At 39.7% G+C, this 23,869-nt stretch overlaps 2 protein-coding genes across 3 annotated transcripts in view; one reads left to right on the top strand and one right to left on the bottom strand.

Annotated features, from left to right (window-relative positions):
* Positions 1-2,541, top strand: part of LOC107046580 — a gene marked incomplete at its 5' end in the record, with an annotated part of 10,931 nt that extends 8,390 nt beyond the window's left edge. Inside the window, one exon of the mRNA XM_015269234.2 lies at positions 1,304-2,541. Within this exon, the coding sequence (XP_015124720.1) occupies positions 1,304-2,541 (1,238 nt within the window). The remainder of the gene's footprint in view (positions 1-1,303) is intronic.
* Positions 1,293-23,869, bottom strand: part of LOC107046581 (transcription initiation factor TFIID subunit 1) — a 42,701-nt gene continuing 20,124 nt past the window's right edge. For both annotated transcript variants that reach the window (XM_015269235.2, XM_015269236.2), the window contains one exon: positions 1,293-4,389. In XM_015269235.2, the coding sequence (XP_015124721.1) occupies positions 2,857-4,389 (1,533 nt within the window). In that variant the 3' untranslated portion in view covers positions 1,293-2,856. The remainder of the gene's footprint in view (positions 4,390-23,869) is intronic.

Below are 23,869 nucleotides of genomic sequence, written 5' to 3'. Positions count from 1 at the left end.
CCGGAGTTACTGCGCGCTTTGAAAATTCATTCCTCCTCTCCTAATAGAGATTAAAGAACGAACCCGCTGTTATTTATTGAGAATACAATTCTCGATCGATAGATGTTGCTTTCATTCCTTCATCGCAATTAGGGGGGAAGAAATGAATTTTCCAATCTGGAGAGCCCCTCCGGGCTCATGCACCGCCGCTACAAAATTTTGCGGTTGAAGCTTCTACATAAGCGCTGGCAGTCTCCCCTATAATCTCTGGTCATTCCATTGAAAATGAGAATAATGGCGCCATCTCTCAGCGTGGCGCTGCACTTAAAATTACAACTGTTGAGACATTTGCTAAGGATACCTGCAATACCGAGCCCTGTTTAACCGCCTCATCAAAATATGTCTATCTGAGAATTTGTCCGTAAATTTTCGTGTCTGCGCAGATTCGTGCCGCCGCCATTTTCCCCAGATCGTGTCCAAAATGGAATTTGTCCATCTGAGATTGTACAAACGACCCCCTCCCAACTATCGGAAACTCAAATCGGACTGTCGGAATGAGGAAATATCGGACCTTACAAATGTCCGATTCATTCATCAGGGACATAATCGAAGATATCGATTTATTTCGACTGCTGATTTGACGTCGAATCGCTCCCTTATAAAAATAAATTGACTGCCTTGAATCTCCTCTTATTCACAACATTTCCCTCATTGATGCTATCAATTTTTCGACAAATGTAATGATTCCAGGAATCATTTTTTCTGATCAACGTTCAACCGACAAGTATTCTCTAATATTCAAAATGTCATGAAATCGAAGATATCAAAACGATATTATTAAAGTTCAATCAAGAGGATTTGTTTGATCGTTGCTATGCAGGGCATTATCGGAAAATACTTAATAACTCTAAAGATGTGAAAGATATTATATTATTAATTAATTGATTAATTAAAAATTTCAAAGTAAATTTCGCCCTTACAATACGAAAACTGTTCAAAAGAATTTAAATCAACTGAAAGGAAGGAATTCTATGGATACTACGGTTTATTGACAATTACTCAAGTGAAGTCTAACCACGGCGATTTTTGATGGACGAATTGTACGGTTTGTGTTTTTCTCTCGTTGCAAGAAAAAAAAATTCAGCTGAAGCAATCGCGCGTTTTATACGGCTAATAAAAACTACCAGCCAGCAACAATGGCAAGATTACGGGCCGGATAAAACCCTTCTCTGTACTATAATAGTCCTTTCATTCTGCGATGAGGCTCTTCATGCATCAAATATTTGTGGATGGAAAGAAAAAAACAATCACCGAACTGTGACAGCTTTTTATTTTCGTATATTAAAGATATATTTACCTATCTACACTGATAATGTTATAAAAGTCGTGATCAAAATAGTTCACCAAGAGAAACTTTGGAAATGGGAAGATCTTTGTCAATATATTATTCAGGGTCTTCTCAATTGTGGAATCAATCAAAATAAAATTATCGATGGTTTATTTAATAAAACACAATGCAAAAGAACATCTTTGAAAGACATCCGCAAAATTATGCGCATCTTGTATACAATCCTGGAAGACCATTCGTGGGTTAATGATCAAGATACTGAAACTGCCATTAAAAGATTATTAACACTATACCACAATAGTCTCAACCATTGTTTTGACGAAAAGCAACTAATACTCAAAAACAGTTTTGAAATTTGTTTACTGAATGCTATCAAACATCTTTCCGATTGGCATCTAATCTCAATCCTCTCAGAAATAAGCTTATGGGCCTTGGAAAAGCAATCGCATGATGATGCAATAATTTTAGAACTTGCAAATATTTTAGAATTCGCTGCTCAGTCTTACGAATTGGATATATTCGAGAATACTCTAGCAAAAGAATTATTGATTCTCCTCTTAAAAATGATATCTTCACCGAATTCATCAGTGAGTCTCGTAGGAAACCGAGTGCTCCAAAATCTCATTGACAGAAAGCGCAATAAATTGCAATTTCAGGCATTGAAATTGTTCTTCGAGAATACGGATTACGATATAGAAATAAATAAAGACAGACGAAATGACCAAGATTTTTTTAAAGAGCACCGAGACCTCATTCATGAAAGTTTTCTGCAATGTGTAATGAATCACTGTACATCAAGAATAAACCTTGAAGCCATTTACTGTACAATTTGTTTGATAGCGGTAGAGGTTCCTTGTGGATTCACTGCGGCAGCTTTGTCTTGTCTCTTAATGAACATTCAGGATTTAACTCTAGAGCACTTGGATGCTACTCATTCCGTGACTTATCATGTTCATGCAATGATATTGGCAATAATGACATTGATCTGTTGGATTCACAAAGCAAAAGTGTTTTATGCGTATGTCAACAAAGTTTTGATGGAACGAGCCCAATGGGCCCCGCATTTAAATCCGCCCTTAGCAACACATTACGACTTAGCAATACATCATGTTCTCTGGGATAAACCTGAACTATTTTTCGTCGACTGGGAAGTGCGTTTTGGACTTTGGAAATGCTTTCGTCTACAAACAGAGGAGGATTATAATAAAAGTTGATGATATGCTTTGAGAAGAAAACAAATAATTTATCATTTAATCCTACATATTAATTACAATGCATTTGATTGAATTAATTATACAATTGCAAATCTTCTACTTTGTACGTTTTCAAACAATAATCATGATTTTGTATCTAGGGAGTTCTCCTTCCTTGTTTAAAAGAAGTGTCTAAAATCATTGGCTATGATAAAAATGGAAAAAAAGTATTCCCAAATATAGGAATTATGCATTATCAATTTCCAGATGAAAAATTGTTAGAAGCAATGCGAAAAAAAGATTAGTAGTGCACAAGCTTCGAATGTCAACTCATTTTTAAAACCAGAGATCACCAGCCACTTCCTCGTCAGGTTGACTCGGCGGTTGAATCTCCTGTTTGATCTGCCCAGTAACGTTTTCATGCTCCTCATCACTCTCAGACACCGCCAAGTCATCGCGAATTTTGTCAGTGCTGACCTTTTCTGCCCTTGGAGGTAAACCAGCCAGCAGAAAATCTGAAGGATCGTAATTAGGATCGACATCCATACTTTCTTCTTGCTGAATCAATTGCTGTTCCCCAACATAAAAGCCAACATTTCCCAATTGCACCATTGCTTCAGCAGCTTGTTGACTGTCATCATCAGCAGCCACCTCTCCACAGTCTCTCATCCCACCGAGCTCTAGTGCTTCCAAATCTCCAGACTCTCCCTGCTCGTCAGCAGTGAATGGAACTTCGTCAAATTCATCTTCACTAGAGAATTGTAAATCTTCCTCGAGAACATCTTTCTTTTTCGCATGAGCAGTTCTCGCATTGAGTTCAGCCTCAATGTCACCTTCAACGTCAACAAAGTCGAAGTCATCTATACTGGACTTGCCGAATGGATTGTCTGGGGAATTCGTCTGGCTACTTCGATATTCTGGTTCAACAATCGTATAGTTCTCCTCTTCAGGGCCCAGCCAGGAGGAGTCCATGTCTGCTTGCTCCATTGCACGTTGTTGAACTAGAGAAATATTATTTTCGAGTTGAGTGAGGTGGTCATCGTAGTCATCTAATGTTTCTTTGCAAATTTTCACTAATACTTCTGCTTTTCTCGTGAACGTTGAATCCTTTCCATTGTATTGAACACAATTTTCCAGAATTTGTTCAACATCCTGCACGAATTCTTGACGACTGTGGTATTTATGTGCAGATACTTTTTTAGAAATTGTTTCGAGGTCCATCGGTCTTTTGATTACATTATAATAATCTTTGACCAGCTTCTTGTTTACTGGTCTGAGGAAGGGCCAAGCTTCAGCCATAGTTTTGAGTTTACTATTGACAACATTGTCGAGAATAAATGTAAGCGCCACTTGGTCGTTGTCATCAAGGAGAGGATTTATCGCTTTTTCTAGTCTCATCAGTCTATCTTCCTTTTCTCCAAGTCTTTCTACACACGTATCGAGCATTCTCTTCGCAGCAACGGTCAGAGAGCTCTTTGACCCATTGTATAAATTGGAATTCTCAACGATTTGATTGACGTCAGCCAGAAACTCCTCTCTGCTCTGATATTTCTTCTGTCGAAGATTTTCTCTAATGGTTTGCAGGTCCATGGGACGTTGGATAATTTTATAGTAATCTGGAACCGCTTTAGCACTGACTGGAAATAAAAAGGGTTGAACGTCAGGGAGATCACGCATTTCATTAAGAATGCTCTCCAGAATGGTTGACATGACAACCACAGGATCCGTTCTGCGTCGGTTCGCGGGTCGCTGATGCTTCTTCAGATAGTCGCAGTGATCATCTCCTGTTGCTCTTCGCCGCTTCTTAGCACTGACCGCTTCTTTAGGGACTTTCAGGAGGAGTGTTCGTCTCTTCATCTCTTCGGCATGCTGAAATTGACAAATTTAAATATTTATTTATGATTGAAAACGATTACTTGTTTGCAAAAATTCAAAGGAAAATTGAATTTACAAAATTCAAATTGACGGGGACTAAATTGAGCTCCTCCAAGAGTCCCTGATACCAGAGATTGGCAATAATCATTAATTTCCTAATATTTTTATAAATAATTCCAATTATCATCCTCAGTCGTCAATTACTATTCGCAATTTTCCGATCATTCTGTCAATCGGTAATCACAACAAAAGATTGTGTGATAATCAATATTGAGTATGAGATCGATTATCATTTCAATCATGAAAACCGCAAATTGAATAGTTGATCGAATAATCCTCAATAACGATGAGCAATTATCTGATTAGCGGATCAATCCTCAATCACTATATAAAATTAAATGATTCTTAAGTCCATTAATCATCAAAAGTGTAAATTTCCTAAATATTTTGATAATGTTTCATTGAATTACAAAATTGTTGAATATTGAATTAATCATTAATTTCAATGATTAATCATCTATTATTATGATTAGTCATCAATGGGTATCATAATCGATCCACTAAAATGGTTAATGAATAATTTGAACCATTTATTATTTGATTATCTAGTTAATTGGACACAAAAAATGGATTAGCTTTAGAAAAATGTTTCTAAACTTTAGAAACCGTGGTTTTCTAACTTTCAGTTTTCTAAAAACTAGAGATTTTTTTAAATTTTAAGGGGGCATTTTGCAAAGAGGGGGCTTCATACATGAGGGTAGTGATATCGGGGGGGGGGGTCTCATATACGGGAGGATTTCATTGAATGGCGGTTTAATCAATGGGGAGACGGTTTTGCATAAAGGGGTCTAGATTTGGGACAGGGCGTATCTGGGGGTGGGGTTTTAAGGATAATCGGGCGAGGAGGAAATGTAGGAGGTGAGGCGGAGGGGTTTCTATTGTTTTCCTGCAGAAAAGCAATCGCTGAACAAAAAAATTTTTCCCATTCGGACTGAAAATTCAGGTAATATTAGGGAGTATCTCCGGTTAAAAATTATTTTTGGAGCTAATCAAATTTATTTGTATCTGTTCCACACATGTTTTTGAAAGGTTCGACTGATCCGATGATTCCTGATGAGAAACTGACCAAGTTCTAATCCAGCAGATCGGATCCGAAAAACTACAGGCGGGTTCCGATCAAGTTCTAATCAGGTAGACATGATCAGATGATGCCTGATGAGAACCTGACCAAGTTCTGATCCAGCAGATCGGATCCGAAAAGCTACAGGCGGGTTCAGATGAAGTTCTGGTCAGGTAGACATGATCAGATGATGCCTGATGAGAACCTGACCAAGTTCTGATCCAGCAGATCGGATCCGAAAAGCTACAGGCGGGTTCAGATGAAGTTCTGGTCAGGTAGACATGATCAGATGATGCCTGATGAGAACCTGACCAAGTTCTGATCCAGCAGATCGGATCCGAAAAGCTACAGGCGGGTTCAGATGAAGTTCTGGTCAGGTAGACATGATCAGATGATGCCTGATGAGAACCTGACCAAGTTTTGATCCAGTAGATCGGATCCGAAAAACTGCAGGATGATTCAGATCAAGTTCTGATCAGGTAGGCACGATCTCACCCTGAGGTCGGCTGCCTGACCCCAATTTGATCAAATTCGGATTTGATATCTTTGATCGGCATTTGAACGGGGTCAATTGAAGAGAAAATGATCAGATTCAGATCCGGTCCACCTGACATTAATTTTAATAAGTTTTTCAGATAATTTAATTAACTATTATTTTACTATTCAAATTAAATTTTATCAACCATTATCAATAATTATTTTCAATCTTTAAAAAGGATCATTATACTATAATTAAAATAAATTAAATTAATTTAATTTAATGAATTTAATTTAATTAATCAATTTAATTAGCAGCCAGCCCTTCTCAAATGGATAGAAGGGCGGGCTGATGATGTCGTAAATACATATTAGAAGAGTATTAAACTTACACGCAAGTGATCTTGAGAAAAAAAATCACCAAATGTCTATTTATTTATTAGAGTTATTGTTATTATCATTATTATTATTCATTAATGAAATAAATAAAAATTTAATTGAACATATTTTATCTCTGAGAATACACACGCACATCCGCGAGATCAGGAATAATCGTAAATTCAACGAATACCCGGATACAAATCATATAGGCAATGTACAGTTTACTCAATAGAAATAGCGTGATAGCGTAGTGGTTAGGGCATAGGATAGCAATCATAGGGTCCCCGGTTCGATCCCCAGCATCGGTAAAAAAATAATAAGCTTTTTCAGAGCTAATAACAGTAGAGATTCATTACGAGAGGCGGCCTACGGTGAAAGAATTGAATTATCTTTTGTTTTGGATTAGTTATCATTGATAATTGTTATTGACACAGACAGCAGGTCATCCGGTTTTCATACAGTTGACTTGATCAAGTTCGGATCCATTCGTCCTGATCAAATCCGAATTGGTCAGAGGCGTAACATGTCTGATCAAGACCGGATCCGTCAACTTGATCAATACCTGATCAGTGGTCAGGTCTAACCTGATCCAAACTTGATGAAGACCTGACCGGAATTTCCACTCGGGAGGGCCCGAGCGCCCCGAAGTTGGACAACAGTCGTCCGCATGAAAGAGAAACGTCAAGAGTTATTGAAGGAAGGATGACAACGATTCCCCCTGTCGCACTGTAAGATGATCCCCGTACCCCCGCACTCCCAAGAACTCGCACGAGTGACGAGAGACGAGAGAAGCACGAGAGGAGCCGAAGAACAACAGAGAAAGGAGATAGTCCTTACACCCACGACAGCCCTGTAAAATTATTAGGTCGCGTCGAGAATGTCAGTGGGTTTTGTTTTTTGGGTCGCTGATTACGAATCTGTCGGTTACTTTTCCGAAAAATTGTCCCTTCAATTGTTATTAACAATTTTAATTGTTTAAAAGGCTTTATCTGGCAAACTATGACAGGTATCGGAAAAATGTTCAAAAAAAAGATGTTTGATATGTAAAAATACTCATTTTTTGTTCTATACCGTTTCCCCCTAACTATGATAGATACGGAGTTATCGGGGGGTGGCAGCGGAGCGGGCGCCGCTTGAGTACTCGCGCAGGGTGTTGGGGCGCTTCGATCCGTTTATCGGGACACTCGATGTAGATAGAGGAAAATAGTTGAAATGAAAAATTTTGCAATCAAATTTCCCATATAATTGATTTTTTGACATTTTTTCCTACAACCAGTAGTTGATGAGATATTGACGCCATCATGTTGCGTGATCGGGCAAATTACCTAGAACGCTTTTATTTACTGTTGTTTTACGAGTTGGAGACTCGTAAAACAACAGTACAATTGGAGATACAGGAAAAAATGTTGCATAATTGTTAATCCCCCATAAAAAATACATACTTTTGATTTTTTGGTCTTTGGCCTAATCTCCATTATTTACGGAGATAGAGCCCGTTGATTACTGGATCATTCATGATACTGATAGTCGTTGCCCCCCACGAGTCTTATGTAAACTGTTAGGTCGCGTTGTCAATGTTAGTGGATTCTATGTTTTTTGGGACGCTGATTACGAATCTGTCGATTATTTTTGCAAAAAATTGACCCGTCAATTGTTATTAACAATTTCAATCGTTTAAAAGGCTTTATCTGGCAAACTATGATTGACATCGGAAAAATGTTCAAACAAAAAATGATTCTATAGTTATGCAGAAAAACTTTTGTCTTATATCGAATTCACGTAGAGCAATTAGTTAAAGAGATATAAGCTATTAAACAATCAGTGCGGAAAGAGAGCGCGCGGTCCAACTGCGGGCGAGCCAACCATGTGTAGCGCTAGGTTCAGGTGTCTCGCCGCATTGTGTTTTGCTGTTTTTTCGTGCATCAATTTTTCGCGAAAGTAATGTACTATTCAATTTCAATGAATTGATGGGTATTTTGAAATGAACAGTATTTTTCATCAGTTGTCCCGCAGCATTCGCAGGCGAATGTTCTGAGAGTATTCAGTGTTAGATTGTGATGAGTTAGTGTAGTGTATCGGTTATTTAGAGTGCGTCTCCAGAAATATAATGGAAGCCCAACAAATTTGTTTGAAAATTAGGAGAGAATTTCAGAGTAATCTCTGTATAATTTGTCAGGAGAAAGGAGGAAATTTAGCGTCTGGGCAGGTGGGACGAGAACGCATTCGTGATGCTGCTAAATCACGACAGGATTCTGTTCTCGTTCGATTACAGCGATTGCGTGAGGGCGAAAAATTTTATTGCCATATGACAAATAATTGTTACAAGACGTACACGATGCCAGAGAAAATCCAACAAGCTATAGGGAGGAACGTAGAGAATGAAAATAGAGAAAGAGACACAATCACCACAGGCTGTATTCGGAAGAGCGGAATCGGTCCATCGGGGGACTAGATCTGTTACAGCTGTAGAGGTGAATAATAAATGTGTATTATGCAATAAAATAACGAGGGAGAGATTGTACTCATTGCACAGCATTAAGAGAGCCGATAATCTCCGTAACGCAGCATTATTTTTCGATGACGAATTCTTTAATAAAATTGGACATTTGACGACAGGAGAGAGTTTACTCGAACAGAATTTCTGTTTTCATCCTACTTGTCTACGCAACTATGAACAGAGATACGAACGCGAGAGGAGCAAGAATAATACAGAGACAATTGAAGTTATTCAGAGCACTGAAGATCATAATAATTCGAATGCAATGATTCAGATGAGAAATGAATGCATGAGAACTGTCATTAATACTTTGATGCCGAAAGTAAATTGTGGAAAAGCATTCTCTTTGAGTGAGGTATGCGAACGAGTGAATTTAATATTTATACCACAGTCCGAAATGCTGACATAACAAATTATTTGACCCTTCATTTCGCGGAATCAATTCAATTTCATACTCCCAAAGCTGCAAATAAATCGACTCTTTTTTTCCATGCGTCTATAACTGTTGGAGACATGATAGAAAGAGATCATTCAATCGATCATGTCGCGGTGTGTGCTGAGTCCATCAAAAGAGAACTGAATGAACTGGATTTTGGATTGAGTGACAAGTTCTGTGATGACAATGATTTGAGGCAAGCATGGGATGGCATAATCGTCCCTCCCACAATTCAGGATTTGTATTTAAAAATTTTCAATTATGATGAGAAGGATTTGAATGGTAACGACATGCAAAGTGACTCGGAGGATGACGACGATGATGAGGGGGCGAATGAAGATATGGGTGAGGGTAAATCGGGGGCCAGAATGAGTAGAAGGAAGATTTGTAGAATCAAAAGTATGCTGCAAATTATGTACTTTATTCGTCATGGGGGCAAGAAAAAAACCCCACTCCATTGCTTAGTGGGTGTTTCAGTGCATAACACTTGTAATAGTGCCACGCTAATAAAGACTCTAAATAAAATCGGGGTATCCATTTCGTACGATGAGGTCCAGCGTCATCGGGCTCGATTGGCTGCATATTCAGTGGAAAATAGCGCGGATGGTATGCCGATACCCTCTCACATCGATCCAGAAAAGTACACTACAGCTGCTTTCGATAATTTCGACCATGATGAGGCCACCGAATCTGGTTTGAACGGAAGCCATGATACGGTCTCTGTTTTGTTTCAAGACAAATCAACTGTAGTGAGAAGTAAGCCAAATATTTCCACGACTCAAGTCTCAATACCCTCTCGAACGTTTGATAAGGAATTGAAGTGTCAAAAATTGAGGGAATTTCCGAAACCTGCTGTTACTATTAGTCTTCCGACGAACTATCCGGTGAACATTCATAGGTGCACTGTCAGCCCTGACTCATTCAAGAATTTTCATAACCCTGATCTTGTTTGGAATTTATGTAGAATGAATTCTTCATTGATAATGGGAAATATGATCAATGATCAGCAGCCTCAATTGATGCCATCTTGGCCAGGATTCAATTCTCTTGTACTGAAAGATGACCGATCTATACAGATTGCTGCCTTCAATCCCATTCTCCCACATCCAGTTACTGATTAGTCTACAGTTTATACAGCCCTGCAGAATTTCAAAGATGTTCTGAATCAATTAAAACATTCATCATTAGCAGTTTTCTGTGGCGAGGGTGTGTATCGCATCGCTCGCCATATCCAACTCATCCATCCAGACGAATTCAAAGACATTTTTCTCCTTCTAGAAGGTTTCCATATGACCAAAGTTCTGCTGGCATGTGCTGGTAAGTACTTGCGTGGGAGTGGCGCAGAAAATCCACTTATTGAGACAAAATTATTCGGTATTGGGACTGTAGAACAAGTTTTGAATGCAACAAATTACTCAAGATCTTTTCAAGGTTTAATGAAACTTGCAGAGGCTTTGGAAAGATTACTGTTGAGAGCTTTTTTCGAAGAAAATAATGTGGATAATTATGAAGACGTAATGAGTTATTGCCAAATGCTACGAGAAGTGATAAATGAAAACTCGATTGCCGAAACTGCATCTGTCTACGCTCAATGTTGTCAAAAGACACAAAAATTATCTGATGATTTGCAGATTTTCATCGCTAGAAGATGTTCTGAGTCACCGCTATTTAGATTTTGGAATAATTTCTTGGTTCTGATGCAATTAATACGGGATATGATCCGTGCAGATTGATCGGGCAACTGGAATTTACACGTGGCAACAGTTGGGAAAAGTCAGCCTGTGTTCCAGGTAATGGATCAAACAAAATACGCTCGCTGGAGCTCTGTGTATCTAAACGATATCTTGGGTATGGAGGAGTCTCATCCAGAAATGCATCAAAAATTCATGAGTGGGCGATGCACTGTAAAGCATACGCAGACTCGTTTTGCTTCTGTTGCTACTGATCAGGCATTGGAGCAAACAATTAATCGGACGTCGAAAAGTAGCGCAGGTATCATTGGCTCCGCTCGTAAAAAAACCTATTTCTCGGGATGGAATCTCACTCAACATGAGATGGTAGCAATAACTAATTACTTCAAGGAAGTGATAGATACCAAGCACAGTGATGAGCTCCAAGTCCATCATGAGCTGTCTAATAGTCGGATAAAACAATCCGAGACCGATGTCAATCAATTAGTCAAATTTATACTCGATCGAGTCAATCCCTTTTCGTCTGGGGCTCAGCCAGTGCGGAACATTGTTACCGAAGAACTTATGGATCCTGAAGAGACAACGAAATTATTAGGAATATTCAGGACAGGCTGTGAAACGTTTGACATTTTTGCTCAGAACGATTCGTATTGCAGTCGAAGGCGCTCTCTGATCCAAATCGAAAAGTGGGTCTTCTATCATTTCAACTTCAAAAGAAATTACGTAGCACCAAAGAGAAGAGCGAAAGCACATATGGGAGCCAAGTATGTCACATTGTGGAATTAGCCCGAGAGAGAGCCTTCCCTGTCGAACGATTATTCAGTTTTGAATTAGTTAAAGAGAATATGCTGTTGGAAAATGATGGATCTATGAAGAAAGATAATAGATTTGCAATCATCGAAGAACTACAATCGTGTCTGCCACAAGACTTTCAGGATGCACATGATAAGAGCTCGAGTATAATTATCGATGTGATGAGTATTTGCAAGATCAAATGGAAATTTTTGGAAAAAATCAAGGATTTCGCCATGCAGTTTTGCTCAGTCGTATCTTCCGAACTCCCACAAAATACACGACGCATTGATTTTATCTTCGAGGATTATCTAGAATCATCAATAAATGCTTTTGAGCGACAATTAAGGTAAGAGAAAATTAACGAAACAATCTGTCTAATGCGAACGAGGAGAAAATGAATTATTTTTATATGATCTCATCCAAACAGATTGGACCAGCAATCAATTAGAATCCACAAGCTTTCAGACGACTTACCCATTCCCGTCCCAGAGAAAAAATTCTGGGCATCCAAGGAAAATAGAGTCCTGTTGGAGGATTACTTAGGTAATTATCTCTTAAAAGCAGCTGAACAATTATGGCCAACAATAATAATTATTTGTAGTGCGACAACGAAGCATACTTGTCAATCAGTTCCACCTCGCACGTTCAATAGTATTCATGATCGAGAGATTGAGAATGTTGATGATAGAATCATTAGACACATTCAGGACACAGAGACAGAATTTCACTCTGTCGTAACCGTCAAGTCCAACGAGCCGGACTTGATAGTTATGATCTTGCATTTTTGGGAATATTATGAAGCACGAGGTTTGCAGGTAATTTTTCTCATGCTTCTCCCCTTCTCACTCACTAATTCTTCACATGTATTCGTAAACAATGAACGATTATTCACGCAGGAAATCTGGTTGAAAATTCGTATCGCATCGAAAGTGAGAATTCTACCTTTTCATATTATGGCCTCTGTGCATGATAAACAATTGTGTCGAATCCTCCCAGCTATGCATTTCCTCACTGGGTCTAACTGCATGAGTAAAATTGGTACGAAAAAAGGCGCATTTCGATCTCTTCCCCAAAACTATTTGCAGAACTTAGCTGCGGGTAAATCAATGCATTCTATACACTTCAGCCCCGTAAAGTTGGGTAGCCAAGGTCCTCAAATCAACATGGCGATTTTACTAAAATTACCTGCTTTTTACGTGCTTTATTTCTGCGCAAACCAAAAAAAATCTGCTCTTTTTTTTCGCAAAAAAAAAGATTTTTGAAAATTGGCCGGCAAGCTAGGCGACCAGCTTTTGTTAATGAGGTCCATGGGTGAAAAATTTCGATAATCGATTTATCAGCTCCATTTTTGCGCAAAAAAAATTGAAAAAAAAATTCTAAGAGAATTAGAATTTAGAGAGAAAAAATTTCCGCTTCACCCAGCCGGGAATCGAACCCGGGTCTCCCAGATACGCGCCGGGCACTCTTACCGACTAAGCTACCGGGAACCACACAAATTCACTATCAAATTCACCTCATACACCGCCTAACCTCCTTTAGGCATTAAAGAATTCTAAGAGAATTAGAATTTAGAGAGAAAAAATTTCCGCTTCACCCAGCCGGGAATCGAACCCGGGTCTCCCAGATACGCGCCGGGCACTCTTACCGACTAAGCTACCGGGAACCACACAAATTCACTATCAAATTCACCTCATACACCGCCTAACCTCCTTTAGGCATTAAATTCGCGAAAATTTCTTTTTTCTATAATTGAAAATTTTCGATAATTTTCTATAAATGAGGTCTGTGAGTAGAGAATATCAATGATCGATTTATCAGCTCCGTTTCTGCGCGAAAAAAAGTGGAAAATATTGATTTTTTCTTCAAAAATTGCAATGGAGTTGGAAAGCTAAGAAGTGGGTGACCCCAAAGATAATTGAAAATACGGGCAGGGCAGCGCGAAATTATCTGCTCTTTACCTGCTCCATTTCTACGCAAACAAAATAAAATCTGCTCCTTTTTTTTGCAAAAAAAAACTATTTTTGAAAATGAGCCGAAAAGCTTGCAGGTCATCTTGAGTAAATGAGGTTTATGAGTGGGGAATACCAATGATCGATTTATCAGCTCCATTTCTGCGCGAAAAAAAAAGTAGAAAATATTGATTGTTTCCAAAAAATTGGAATTGAGCTGGAAAGCTGAAGTGGGTGACCCCAAATTTCATTGAAAATGGGGGGAGAGTGGCACGGAATTATCTGCCCTTTACCTGCTCCATTTCTACGCGGAGCAAACAAAATCTGCTCTTTTTTTTACGAAAAAAAAAGATTTTTCAAAATTGGCCGAAAAGCTGGCAGGTCACCTTGAGTAAAGGAGATCTGCGGGTGGAGAATATCAATGATCGATTTATCAGCTTCATTTCTGCGCGAAGAAAAGTAGAAAATATTCATTTTTTCCAAACAATTGAAATTGAGCTGGAAAGCTCAGAAGTGGGTGACACCAAAGTTCATTGAAAATGAGGGGAGGGCGGCGCGGAATCATCTGCGCTTTACCTGCTCCATTTCTGCGCAAAAAAAAAGTAGAAAGTATTTAGTTTTTCCAAAATAATTGAAATTGGGCTGGAAAGCTCAGAAGTAGGTGACCCCAAAGTTCATTGAAAATAAGGGAAGGGCAGCGCAGAATTATCAGCTCTTTACCTTCTCCATTTCTGCGCGAAACAAACAAAATCTTCTAATTTTTTTTACGAAAAAATTTTTTTTTCAAAATTGGCCGAAAAACTGGTAGGTCACCTTGAGTAAATGAGGTCTATTAGTTGAGAATATCAACGATCGATTTATCAGCTACATTTCTGCGCGAATTAAAGTAGAAAATATTGATTTTCTCAAAAAAATTGAAATTCAGCTGGAAAGCTCAGAAGTGGGTGACCCCAAAGGTCATTGAAAATGGGCGGAGGACGGCGCGGAATTATCTGCTCTTTACCTACTTCATCTCTGCGCAAAAAAAGTAGAAAGTATTTAGTTTTTCCAAAAAAATTGAAATTGGGCTGGAAAGCTCCGAAGTGGGCGACCCCAAAGTTCATTGAAAATGGGGGGAGGGCGGCGCAGAATTATCTGCTCTTTACCTGCTCCATTTCTGCGCGAAACGAACAAAATCTGCTTTTTTTTACGAAAAAAAAAATATTTTCCAAAATTGGCCGAAAAGCTGGCAGTTCACCGTGAGTAAATGAGGTCCATGAGTGGACAATATCAATGATCGATTTATCAGCTCCATTTCTGCGTGAATAAAAGTAGAAAATATTGAGTTTTTCCAAAAAATTGAAATTCAGCTGGAAAGCTCAGAAGTGGGTGACCCCAAAGGTCCTTGAAAATGGGCGGAGGATGGCGCGGAATTATCTGCTCTTTACCTGATCCATTTCTGCGCGAAACAAACAAAATCTGCTCCTTTTTTTACGAAAAAAAAGGTTTTTCCAAAACTGACCGAAAAGCTGGTAGGTCACCTTGAGTAAATGAGGTCTGTTAGTTGAGAATATCAACGATCGATTTATCAGCTCCATTTCTGCGTGAATAAAAGTTGAAAATATTGATTTTTTCCAAAAAATTGAAATTCAGCTGGAAAGCTCAGAAGTGGGTGACCCCGAAGTTCATTGAAAATGGGGGGAGGGCAGCGTGGAATTATCTGCTCTTTATCTACTCCATTTCTGCGCGAAACAAAGTCTGCTCCTTTTTTCTACAAAAAAAAAAGATTTTCCAAAATTGGCCGAAAAGCTGGTAGGTCACCTTCAGTAAATCAGGTCCATGAGTGGACAATATCAATGATCGATTTATCAGCTTGATTTCTGCGCGAATAAAAGTAGAAAATATTGAATTTTTCCAAAAAATTAAAATTCAGCTGGAAAGCTCAGAGGTGGGTGAGTCCAAAGGTCATTGAAAATGGGTGGAGGACGGCGCGGCATTATCTGCTCTTTACCTGCTCAATTTCTGCGTGAAACAAATAAAATCTGCTCCTTTTTCTACGAAAAAAAAAGATTTTTCCAAAATTGACCGAAAAGCTGGTAGGTCACCTTGAGTAAATGAGGTCCATGAGTGAACAATATCAATGATCGATTTATCAGCTCCATTTCTGCGCGAATAAAAGTAGAAAATATTGATTTTTCCAAAAAATTGAAATTCAGGTGGAAAGCTCAGAACTGGGTGACCCCAAAAGTTCTCCACTGCTCCATTCCTGCGTGACAAAAAAGTAGAAAGTATTTAGTTTTTCCAAAAAAATTTGAATTGGGCTGGAAAGCTCAGAAGTGGGTGGCCCCAAAGTTCATTGAAAATGGGGGGAGGATGGCGCGGAATTATCTGCTATTTACCTGCTCTATTTCTGCGTAAACATGAAGAAATGGGCGTCTTTATTTCACCGGGGTAAATCAATTTTGAGAAATTGACCAAATGGCGTAAATGAAATCGATAATTGGCCCAGTGGAAAGTCCATCCTTGGATCAACATGGCGACTATGCCCACATAACCTGCCTTTTACCTGCTCCATTTCTGCGCAAACAAAATACAATCTGCATCTTTTTTTTGCGAATAAAAACATTTGTGAAAATTGGCCGAAAAGCTGGCAGTTCTACTTGAGTGAATGGGGTCTATGAGTGGAGAATATCAATGATCGATTTATCAGCTCTATTTCTGCGTGAGAAAGAATAAAAAATATTGTTTTTTTCCGAAAAATCGAAATTGAGTCCGAAAGCTCGGGAAGCGGGTGACCCCAAAGTTCATTGAAAATAGGGGCAGGGCGGCCCGAAATTATTGGCTCTTTGCCTGCTCCATTTCTGCGCGAAAATAACAAAATCTGCCCCTCCCTGATGGTTCATACTCAGAGTTGGAGTCTGGGTAATCTCCACAAATCCAGCCTGGGTTGGGAGGGAAACACAGAGTTGAGGTTAGATGCCGAATGTCGGTCAAACTCTGTACACTACAAAAAGTCCCTACTGAAAACGTCACTGAAATTCAGTATTCAGAGGACAAGTAGGATTAGAAATCTTTAATTTAGATAAATATCGTATCTGAATGATAGTATCTCATAAAAATTAAGTATTTTCGCGAGTGGCAAGATAGCTGTGATATCTTGAATAATAAGAGCGATAATTTAAGATATGGAAAAGATCTGAATTTCAGATGGTTCAGGTGATTTTAGTTACATGGGGTTCAAGACCCATTTGGAATATAAGTTATGTGCCTGAATTCAGTGGTGAAGTTTAAGACAATTTTAAAGTCTTATGAAAAAATGTATTTACCAATCAATAAATCGTTGAATTAATTGATTAATGCATCGATTTATGGGGCGGGAGGGGTGGGCAGGTAAGGAAAAGTAATTTTTTTGATCAGCGTGGCGTAGAGGGAGGGGGCGAAGGGCTTGAAGCCAAATAATAATATTAATTATTTTGGATTTATTTTTTATTTTTACGAGCAGAGAGGTGGGACGGAGGGGTTAGAGCTAAATAATAATAGAAATATGATTTTTTTCTCATCGTCCAAAAGCAGGGCTCAGCACTCCCTCGTTGACACCTGAGTCCAGCTTCTCGGAAGAGGAGCTGTTTGACTGTGTTTAGACAATGTCAATGATGACATTTGTCTGTATTAGTACCCTGGAACCGTGGGACTGCTTAGGTCTGCATTTTCGGGTGTTGAACGTTCCTCTGGACTCCTTTAGAGTTAGAGTACGATCGAGAGCTGAAGGGACAACACCTCCACGCTCATTAAGACAAGTCCGATCAATTTAGCCCGCGAATACCGACCCAAATTAAGTGACCACTTGTACCATAGATAATAGTGAATTTTGAATATACGAGTAGCTTTTACCAGTGATGGTGGGTTTTTACTTGCCGTTGAGGCTAGCGGCACTCGTAGTTATCACCGGCGGCAGCAGCCCGCCTCATTCAAATAACTATAAATTATAATTGGGGAAATTATAATTGTTGTTCCATCGTAACACATGTATTTGAATATAACCGCGCTTGGTATGTTGGCGACAATGGGTGGCGGCGCCACCATGCGCCAGTCTGGCGGGTACGAGCATGCGGGGACGCTCGATGATGTGAGAGTCTAACTGACACTACAAGTGTGTGTTTCGTTTGCAACTGCAAGTCAATCATTTGACAAGTCATCCTGACTTTATCGTTGTCATAATCGACAAAAATAATCATCCGAAAGGAACCATCGATCAATCAATCGTTTTCGTTCACAAACTATAGTGACGAAAAAACCTAAAAGCTATCAATCAAAAATCTGAATCTAAGACACGAAATCCAACGATTTCGAATCCACGATATCGAAGTCGTGATTATCAAATTGCGCAATCCTAATTTATTCCACCTAAACATTCAGTGTGGGATTTATCCTATAGTGATCGNTCGTTTGCAACTGCAAGTCAATCATTTGACAAGTCATCCTGACTTTATCGTTGTCATAATCGACAAAAATAATCATCCGAAAGGAACCATCGATCAATCAATCGTTTTCGTTCACAAACTATAGTGACGAAAAAACCTAAAAGCTATCAATCAAAAATCTGAATCTAAGACACGAAATCCAACGATTTCGAATCCACGATATCGAAGTCATGATTATCAAATTGCACAATCCTAATTTATTCCACCTAAACATTCAGTGTGGGATTTATCCTATAGTGATCGATTAGTGCGCGCGTGTGTCTACATATTCAGTCGACAGTTCGCCTATGCGTCCCTAGACAAACATTGGTGTGTGGATGCATGTGTGTGTGTGTGTGAATACCGTCATTCGCAGTTAATCGTTTAAATCTTGTATCGAAGTAAATATATCTGGGTTTTTTATGCTTCGGCTTTTTCCCAAGAATTGTGTTTTTGTGTCAGTTATTTTTTCCATATTTTTTATCATTTATTTTTCTGATTTTTTAATGCAGCTATCATACCACCTAGGGTATGATAGCCTTCAACGTCTTTTCATGGTGCCTCCTGTGACGTTAGAAATTCTGCTTCAACCTAAAACTGCGAGTGACGCGTGTTGCAAAGTGCACGAGTGTACAAAGTGAATAAAAAACTAAAAAAAAACTCAAGCATTTTTTCGACGCGTCATCACGTCTGGAGACGCATCGTTTCATCAATCCACCGTCACTTCCGTTCCAGGAAGCTTCACCGCCCAGCAGGTCTCAACATCGTAGAATAGTGCAAGAGATAAGTCCTTAACATTTATCTTCTTTACATTCAATTGTTTATTTAGGCCATTTTATTATTTTTTTGTCTCGTTCATTTCCATCCATCGGTGGTGTTCACGACAAAGGTCCCTTGTTTACGAAGATTCTTCAGTCAATCGATTTGTTTTGATGACCATAGGGCAGTCCTTCCATTTTTTTGAACATTTCAATAACTAATCTATCGGTTCTATTAATTGATCAACACAATATTGTCACAAGAAATTTGAAATTAAAAATGGAGGTCTCTCCAGACGAGAAGAAACACGTCGCGTACATCGAACAAAGATTAACTTCTTTGAAAATTCAATTAGGGAAGTTGGAACAATATTTGGAGGATCTAAGTACTGATCCTGCAAATGCTAAGATGCGTTTGGACAGTTTATCATCATTTTACGAGGCTTGTCTCAAATACAACGAGGAGTTAATTTCACTCCAACCAGGAAATCCTCAAGTAAATATCTTTTTGGAGGTCGAGTCTCGGTATTTCGAAGCCGCCGGTTCCGTTACAAAATTACAACGAGTCGAGCATTTTTTGAGTTCCACTCTAAACAGTAGCAACATTACGATAACAGAACGACAGGAATTGTCTAAGCTCCCAAAAATTAAAATTCCCACTTTTGACGGTAAGCGGGAAAATTGGGCATCTTATAAGAATAAATTCATTGCTCTTGTCCATTCTCGTACAGATGTCAGCGACGCAGTGAAGTGCAGTCAACTTTTTGACTCTCTCACTGATTCCGCGCTTAAGAAAGTAAGCCAATTTGATCCCAGCGATAAAGATTATCCTAAGGCTTGGAAGACACTTTTGGAGTTTTACGATCACAAGCGCATTGTGGCAGTAGAACATTTGAACGCTCTTCTAGACCTTCCTCGGTGTACCAAAGCTTCGGGTGATGAATTGTCATCGCTCTTAGATGAAGCTCGTCAGCACCTGCACATTTTAGAAGGACTTGATGCTCCACGTCGCGAGAACTTACTTGTTTGTATCATCGAACGTTGTCTTCCTCCAACAACCAGGAGCAAATGGCAGGATAAACTCAATATGGATGAATTACCAAAGTTGGACGATTTATTCGGGTTCATCCAAACGACCATTTTTAAATTGCAGGCTCTGGATACCTCAGTTACCCCTAATCGCGTCAACAATCCGAAAAAGAGACCTGGAGAAACTCCTACTCAATCGTCGAATAAATTCGCGAAGAAGGCTTCTCATGCCTTTGTTACGTCGTCCAAGTCTGAGGCAATCTCCTCTCAATCGACATATCTGACTTGTCCGAAATGCAATAAAGCTCATCAACTTTTCAAGTGTCCGGCGTTCAGTGAACTCAGTGTTCAAGATCGTTGGAACTTTGTGAAAAGTATTAAAGCCTGCAGAAATTGTCTTTGGGTCCATCCATTCCCTTGCAAGAACGACAAGCTCTCCAAGAAGTGCCAACGTAATCATCATACGCTGTTGCACAATGACAAGGGCTCTCAATAATCAAAGTGCCAGGATACAAAACCCTCTCCATCCATCAGCGGTCAAAAATGACTAGGACACCAAGCGTACACGTCTGTCGCTTTTCCATCGGACTCACAATTGATGACAACGGCAGTCGTGAAAGTCCAAAATAATCGAGGGAATTGTGTCACGGCACGAACAGTGTTAGATTTTTGTTCTACAGTAAATCTAATTACCGAGCGATTTGCCAAGTCGCTTCGGCTATCTAAAACTAGTTGTTCTGTGAACATTGGAGCAGTTGACGGTCTGTGCACTGTTTCAAAACAATATGTTCAATTAATTCTCAATTCAAAGTATAATGACTTTAGACAACAATCGAATTTTTTGATAGTACCAAGGATCGCTGATCTAGTGCCTAGTGACGTTTTCCCTCGACATCAATTTGACATTCCCAAAAATCTTCAACTCGCTGATCCGCAGTTTCATCTTCCAAGATCAATCGATCTTTTGTTAGCTTCTAACACTATGCTATCGATCTTGTCCGTAGGCCAAATCAAACTCTCTCATGAGAATTCTGCCATCGTTTTACAAAAAACTCGGTTAGGTTGGATCGTCGCTAGAGGTTCTGAGTTGTTGACGTCTTCAACAACCTCCTCTTGTAATGTTGTCAAATTAGACAAACTTATCGAGCGTTCCTGTTTTCTCGAGGATTTTGATCACGAACCCGTTCGATCTCGTGATGAAATTTCCTGTGAACAACATTATGTCACACATACTAAACGAGATGTCACTGGTCGGTACATAGTTCGTCTTCCATTCAGAGATTCTAAATTCAATCTTGGTGAATCTCGTTCGCAAGCACTCAAACGCTTTTCTTCCCTAGAACGAAAACTTTCATCAAAACCTTTACTCAAATCTGAATACACCAGGGTGATGGAGGAGTATATCTCTCTTGGTCATATGACTCTTTGCGATGAGATCGAGGGTGGATGTTATCTTCCTCACCATGCTGTTTTCAAGGAGTCCAGTGAAACCACTAAACTTCGAGTAGTGTTCGACGCGTCGGCTAAAACGGCTACGGGCATTTCGCTCAACGACACTCTTCTGGTCGGCCCCACTATCCAGAATGCTATATTCGAACAAGTCCTTCGATTTCGCACTCATCGTTACGTCATCACTGCGGACATTGAGAAAATGTACCGTCAAATACTAGTTCATCCAGACGATCGACAATTCCAAAAGGTCTTGTGGCCTTATCAGGGACAACTTCGAACTTTTCAGCTTAACACCGTGACTTTTGGCACAGCCGCAGCTCCTTTCCTAGCAATTCGTACGATCCAACAACTTGCTCGCGATGAGGCGCACGATTTTCCACGTGCCAGAAAACTCCTCCTCCGCGATTTTCATGTCGATGATTTCATCTCAGGTGCAGATTCCTTGGATGATCTCTTAACTATCCGTGATGAGATGATTGCTCTACTGTCCCGTGGCGGTTTCGTTATCCGTCAATGCTCATCCAATCATTGTTCAGTTTTAGATAAAATCGATAAAAGGTTCTTCGACTTAGATTGCTTGATCAAAGATGATCCAGTCCAGAAAACTTTGGGGATTATATGGGATGCCCAAAACGATCTGTTACAGTACACTTTGAATCAGGTTGATCCTAACGTTGTTGCAACTAAACGCAAACTCCTCTCAGAGTTGTCAAAAATCTTCGATCCCCTAGGACTTTTGGGCCCTGTAACTCTATTCGCCAAAGTCTTGATTCAAGACTGCTGGAAGGCGAAGATCACATGGGATGAGTCTCTTCCTCAAGATGTTCACACAAAGTGGAAATCGTTAGCGCTCCAATTGCCAAGACTGCAAGAAGTCTCGTTTTCTTGACAAATCCTGACTTCAAATCCCTCTCGCATCGAGATCCATGGATTTTGCGACGCCTCGATTCACGGATATGGGGCTTGTCTATATCTCAAATCCAGCAATTCCCAAGGGGATGTTTTAATCAAACTAGTCTGCAGTAAATCTCACGTAGCACCGCTGAGTGGAGTTACAATTCCTAGATTGGAACTTTGCGCAGCCACCATTCTCAAAAAGCTATACCTTGAGGCTAAAGCTCAGTTCGATTTTCTCATCGATCAGGTGTATTTATGGTCTGACTCCACTATCGTTCTTTGCTGGCTTAAGAAAGCTCCTCATCTCTTAAGGACTTTCGAATCAAATAGAGTGGCAGACATCCAAACGTTAGGTGATCAAGTTAGCTGGAGACACGTCCGGTCCGAGGACAATCCAGCTGACGCGTTATCTCGAGGACAACTTCCTTCGGGGTTTGTCAGGAATTCTCTATGGACTTCAGGTCCCAGATGGCTATCTCTTGATGAATCTCAATGGCCACAATCAATCGTATCTTCTGGAATTCTAGTGCCTGGACTGAAAAAGAGCCTCTGTCTACTCACTACCGTTTCATGTGAATTTCTTTACTCTCGTTTCTCGAATTTCGAACGATTTGTAAGAGTTGTGGCTTATATCTTACGTTGGAAGAATTCCCAAATTCCTCGGAATCGTCCACTCTCGGTTGAGGAGCTCCATGAAGCCGAGTATCGCATCGTCATGATGGTTCAGCGTGAACGTTTCTCCATTGAGCTCCGAAAGCTCGGGACCAATCAATCTTCTGAAGGTTCAGTCAATTCATCGTCAAGGGGAACGCCTTTTGATCAACTGCATCCATTCGTGGATGATAGGGGACTCCTTCGTGTCGGAGGACGTCTTAAAAAGTCGGAACTTTCTTATGATCAGAAACATCCCATCTTATTGCCCAGTAAACATCCTGTTACTGATATGATCATTCGCCAGGCTCATCATTCTAATCTTCACGCAGGGATTCAAAGTACTCTCTACGCTATTCGATCGAAATTCTGGATCTTAAATGGTAAAGATCAGATTAGAAAAATCGTTCATCAATGCGTTGAATGTATCCGCCAAAAACCGAAATTAGTACATGCTCAGATGGCAGATCTACCTAAAGCTAGAGTTAACGAAGCACCAGATTTTTCTCGGACAGGTGTTGATTTCTTTAGTCCTACTCTCATCAAGGAGAAAAATGATCGCAACCGATCGTTCCTCAAGTCATACGGTTGTATATTCGTTTGTATGGTCTCTAAGGCTGTACATATTGAGCTCGCTACCGATCTATCCACAGAAGGTTTTTTAACAGCGTTCCGAAGGTTTATTAGTCTTCGGGGTGTCCCTAAACATGTATATATTTGATATTCATATATCCCAATCTAGGAATTGTAACTCCACTCAGCGGTGCTACGTGAGATTTACTGCAGACTAGTTTGATTAAAACATCCCCTTGGGAATTGCTGGATTTGAGATATAGACAAGCCCCATATCCGTGAATCGAGGCGTCGCAAAATCCATGGATCTCGATGCGAGAGGGATTTGA

This window comes from Diachasma alloeum, unplaced genomic scaffold, assembly GCF_001412515.2.
Source record: "Diachasma alloeum isolate Michigan unplaced genomic scaffold, Dall2.0 Dall_scaffold_01521, whole genome shotgun sequence".
NCBI classification, from domain to species: domain Eukaryota; kingdom Metazoa; phylum Arthropoda; class Insecta; order Hymenoptera; family Braconidae; genus Diachasma; species Diachasma alloeum.
Note: the sequence above shows the minus strand (reverse complement) of the source record. Positions and strands in the feature narration are given on the sequence as shown.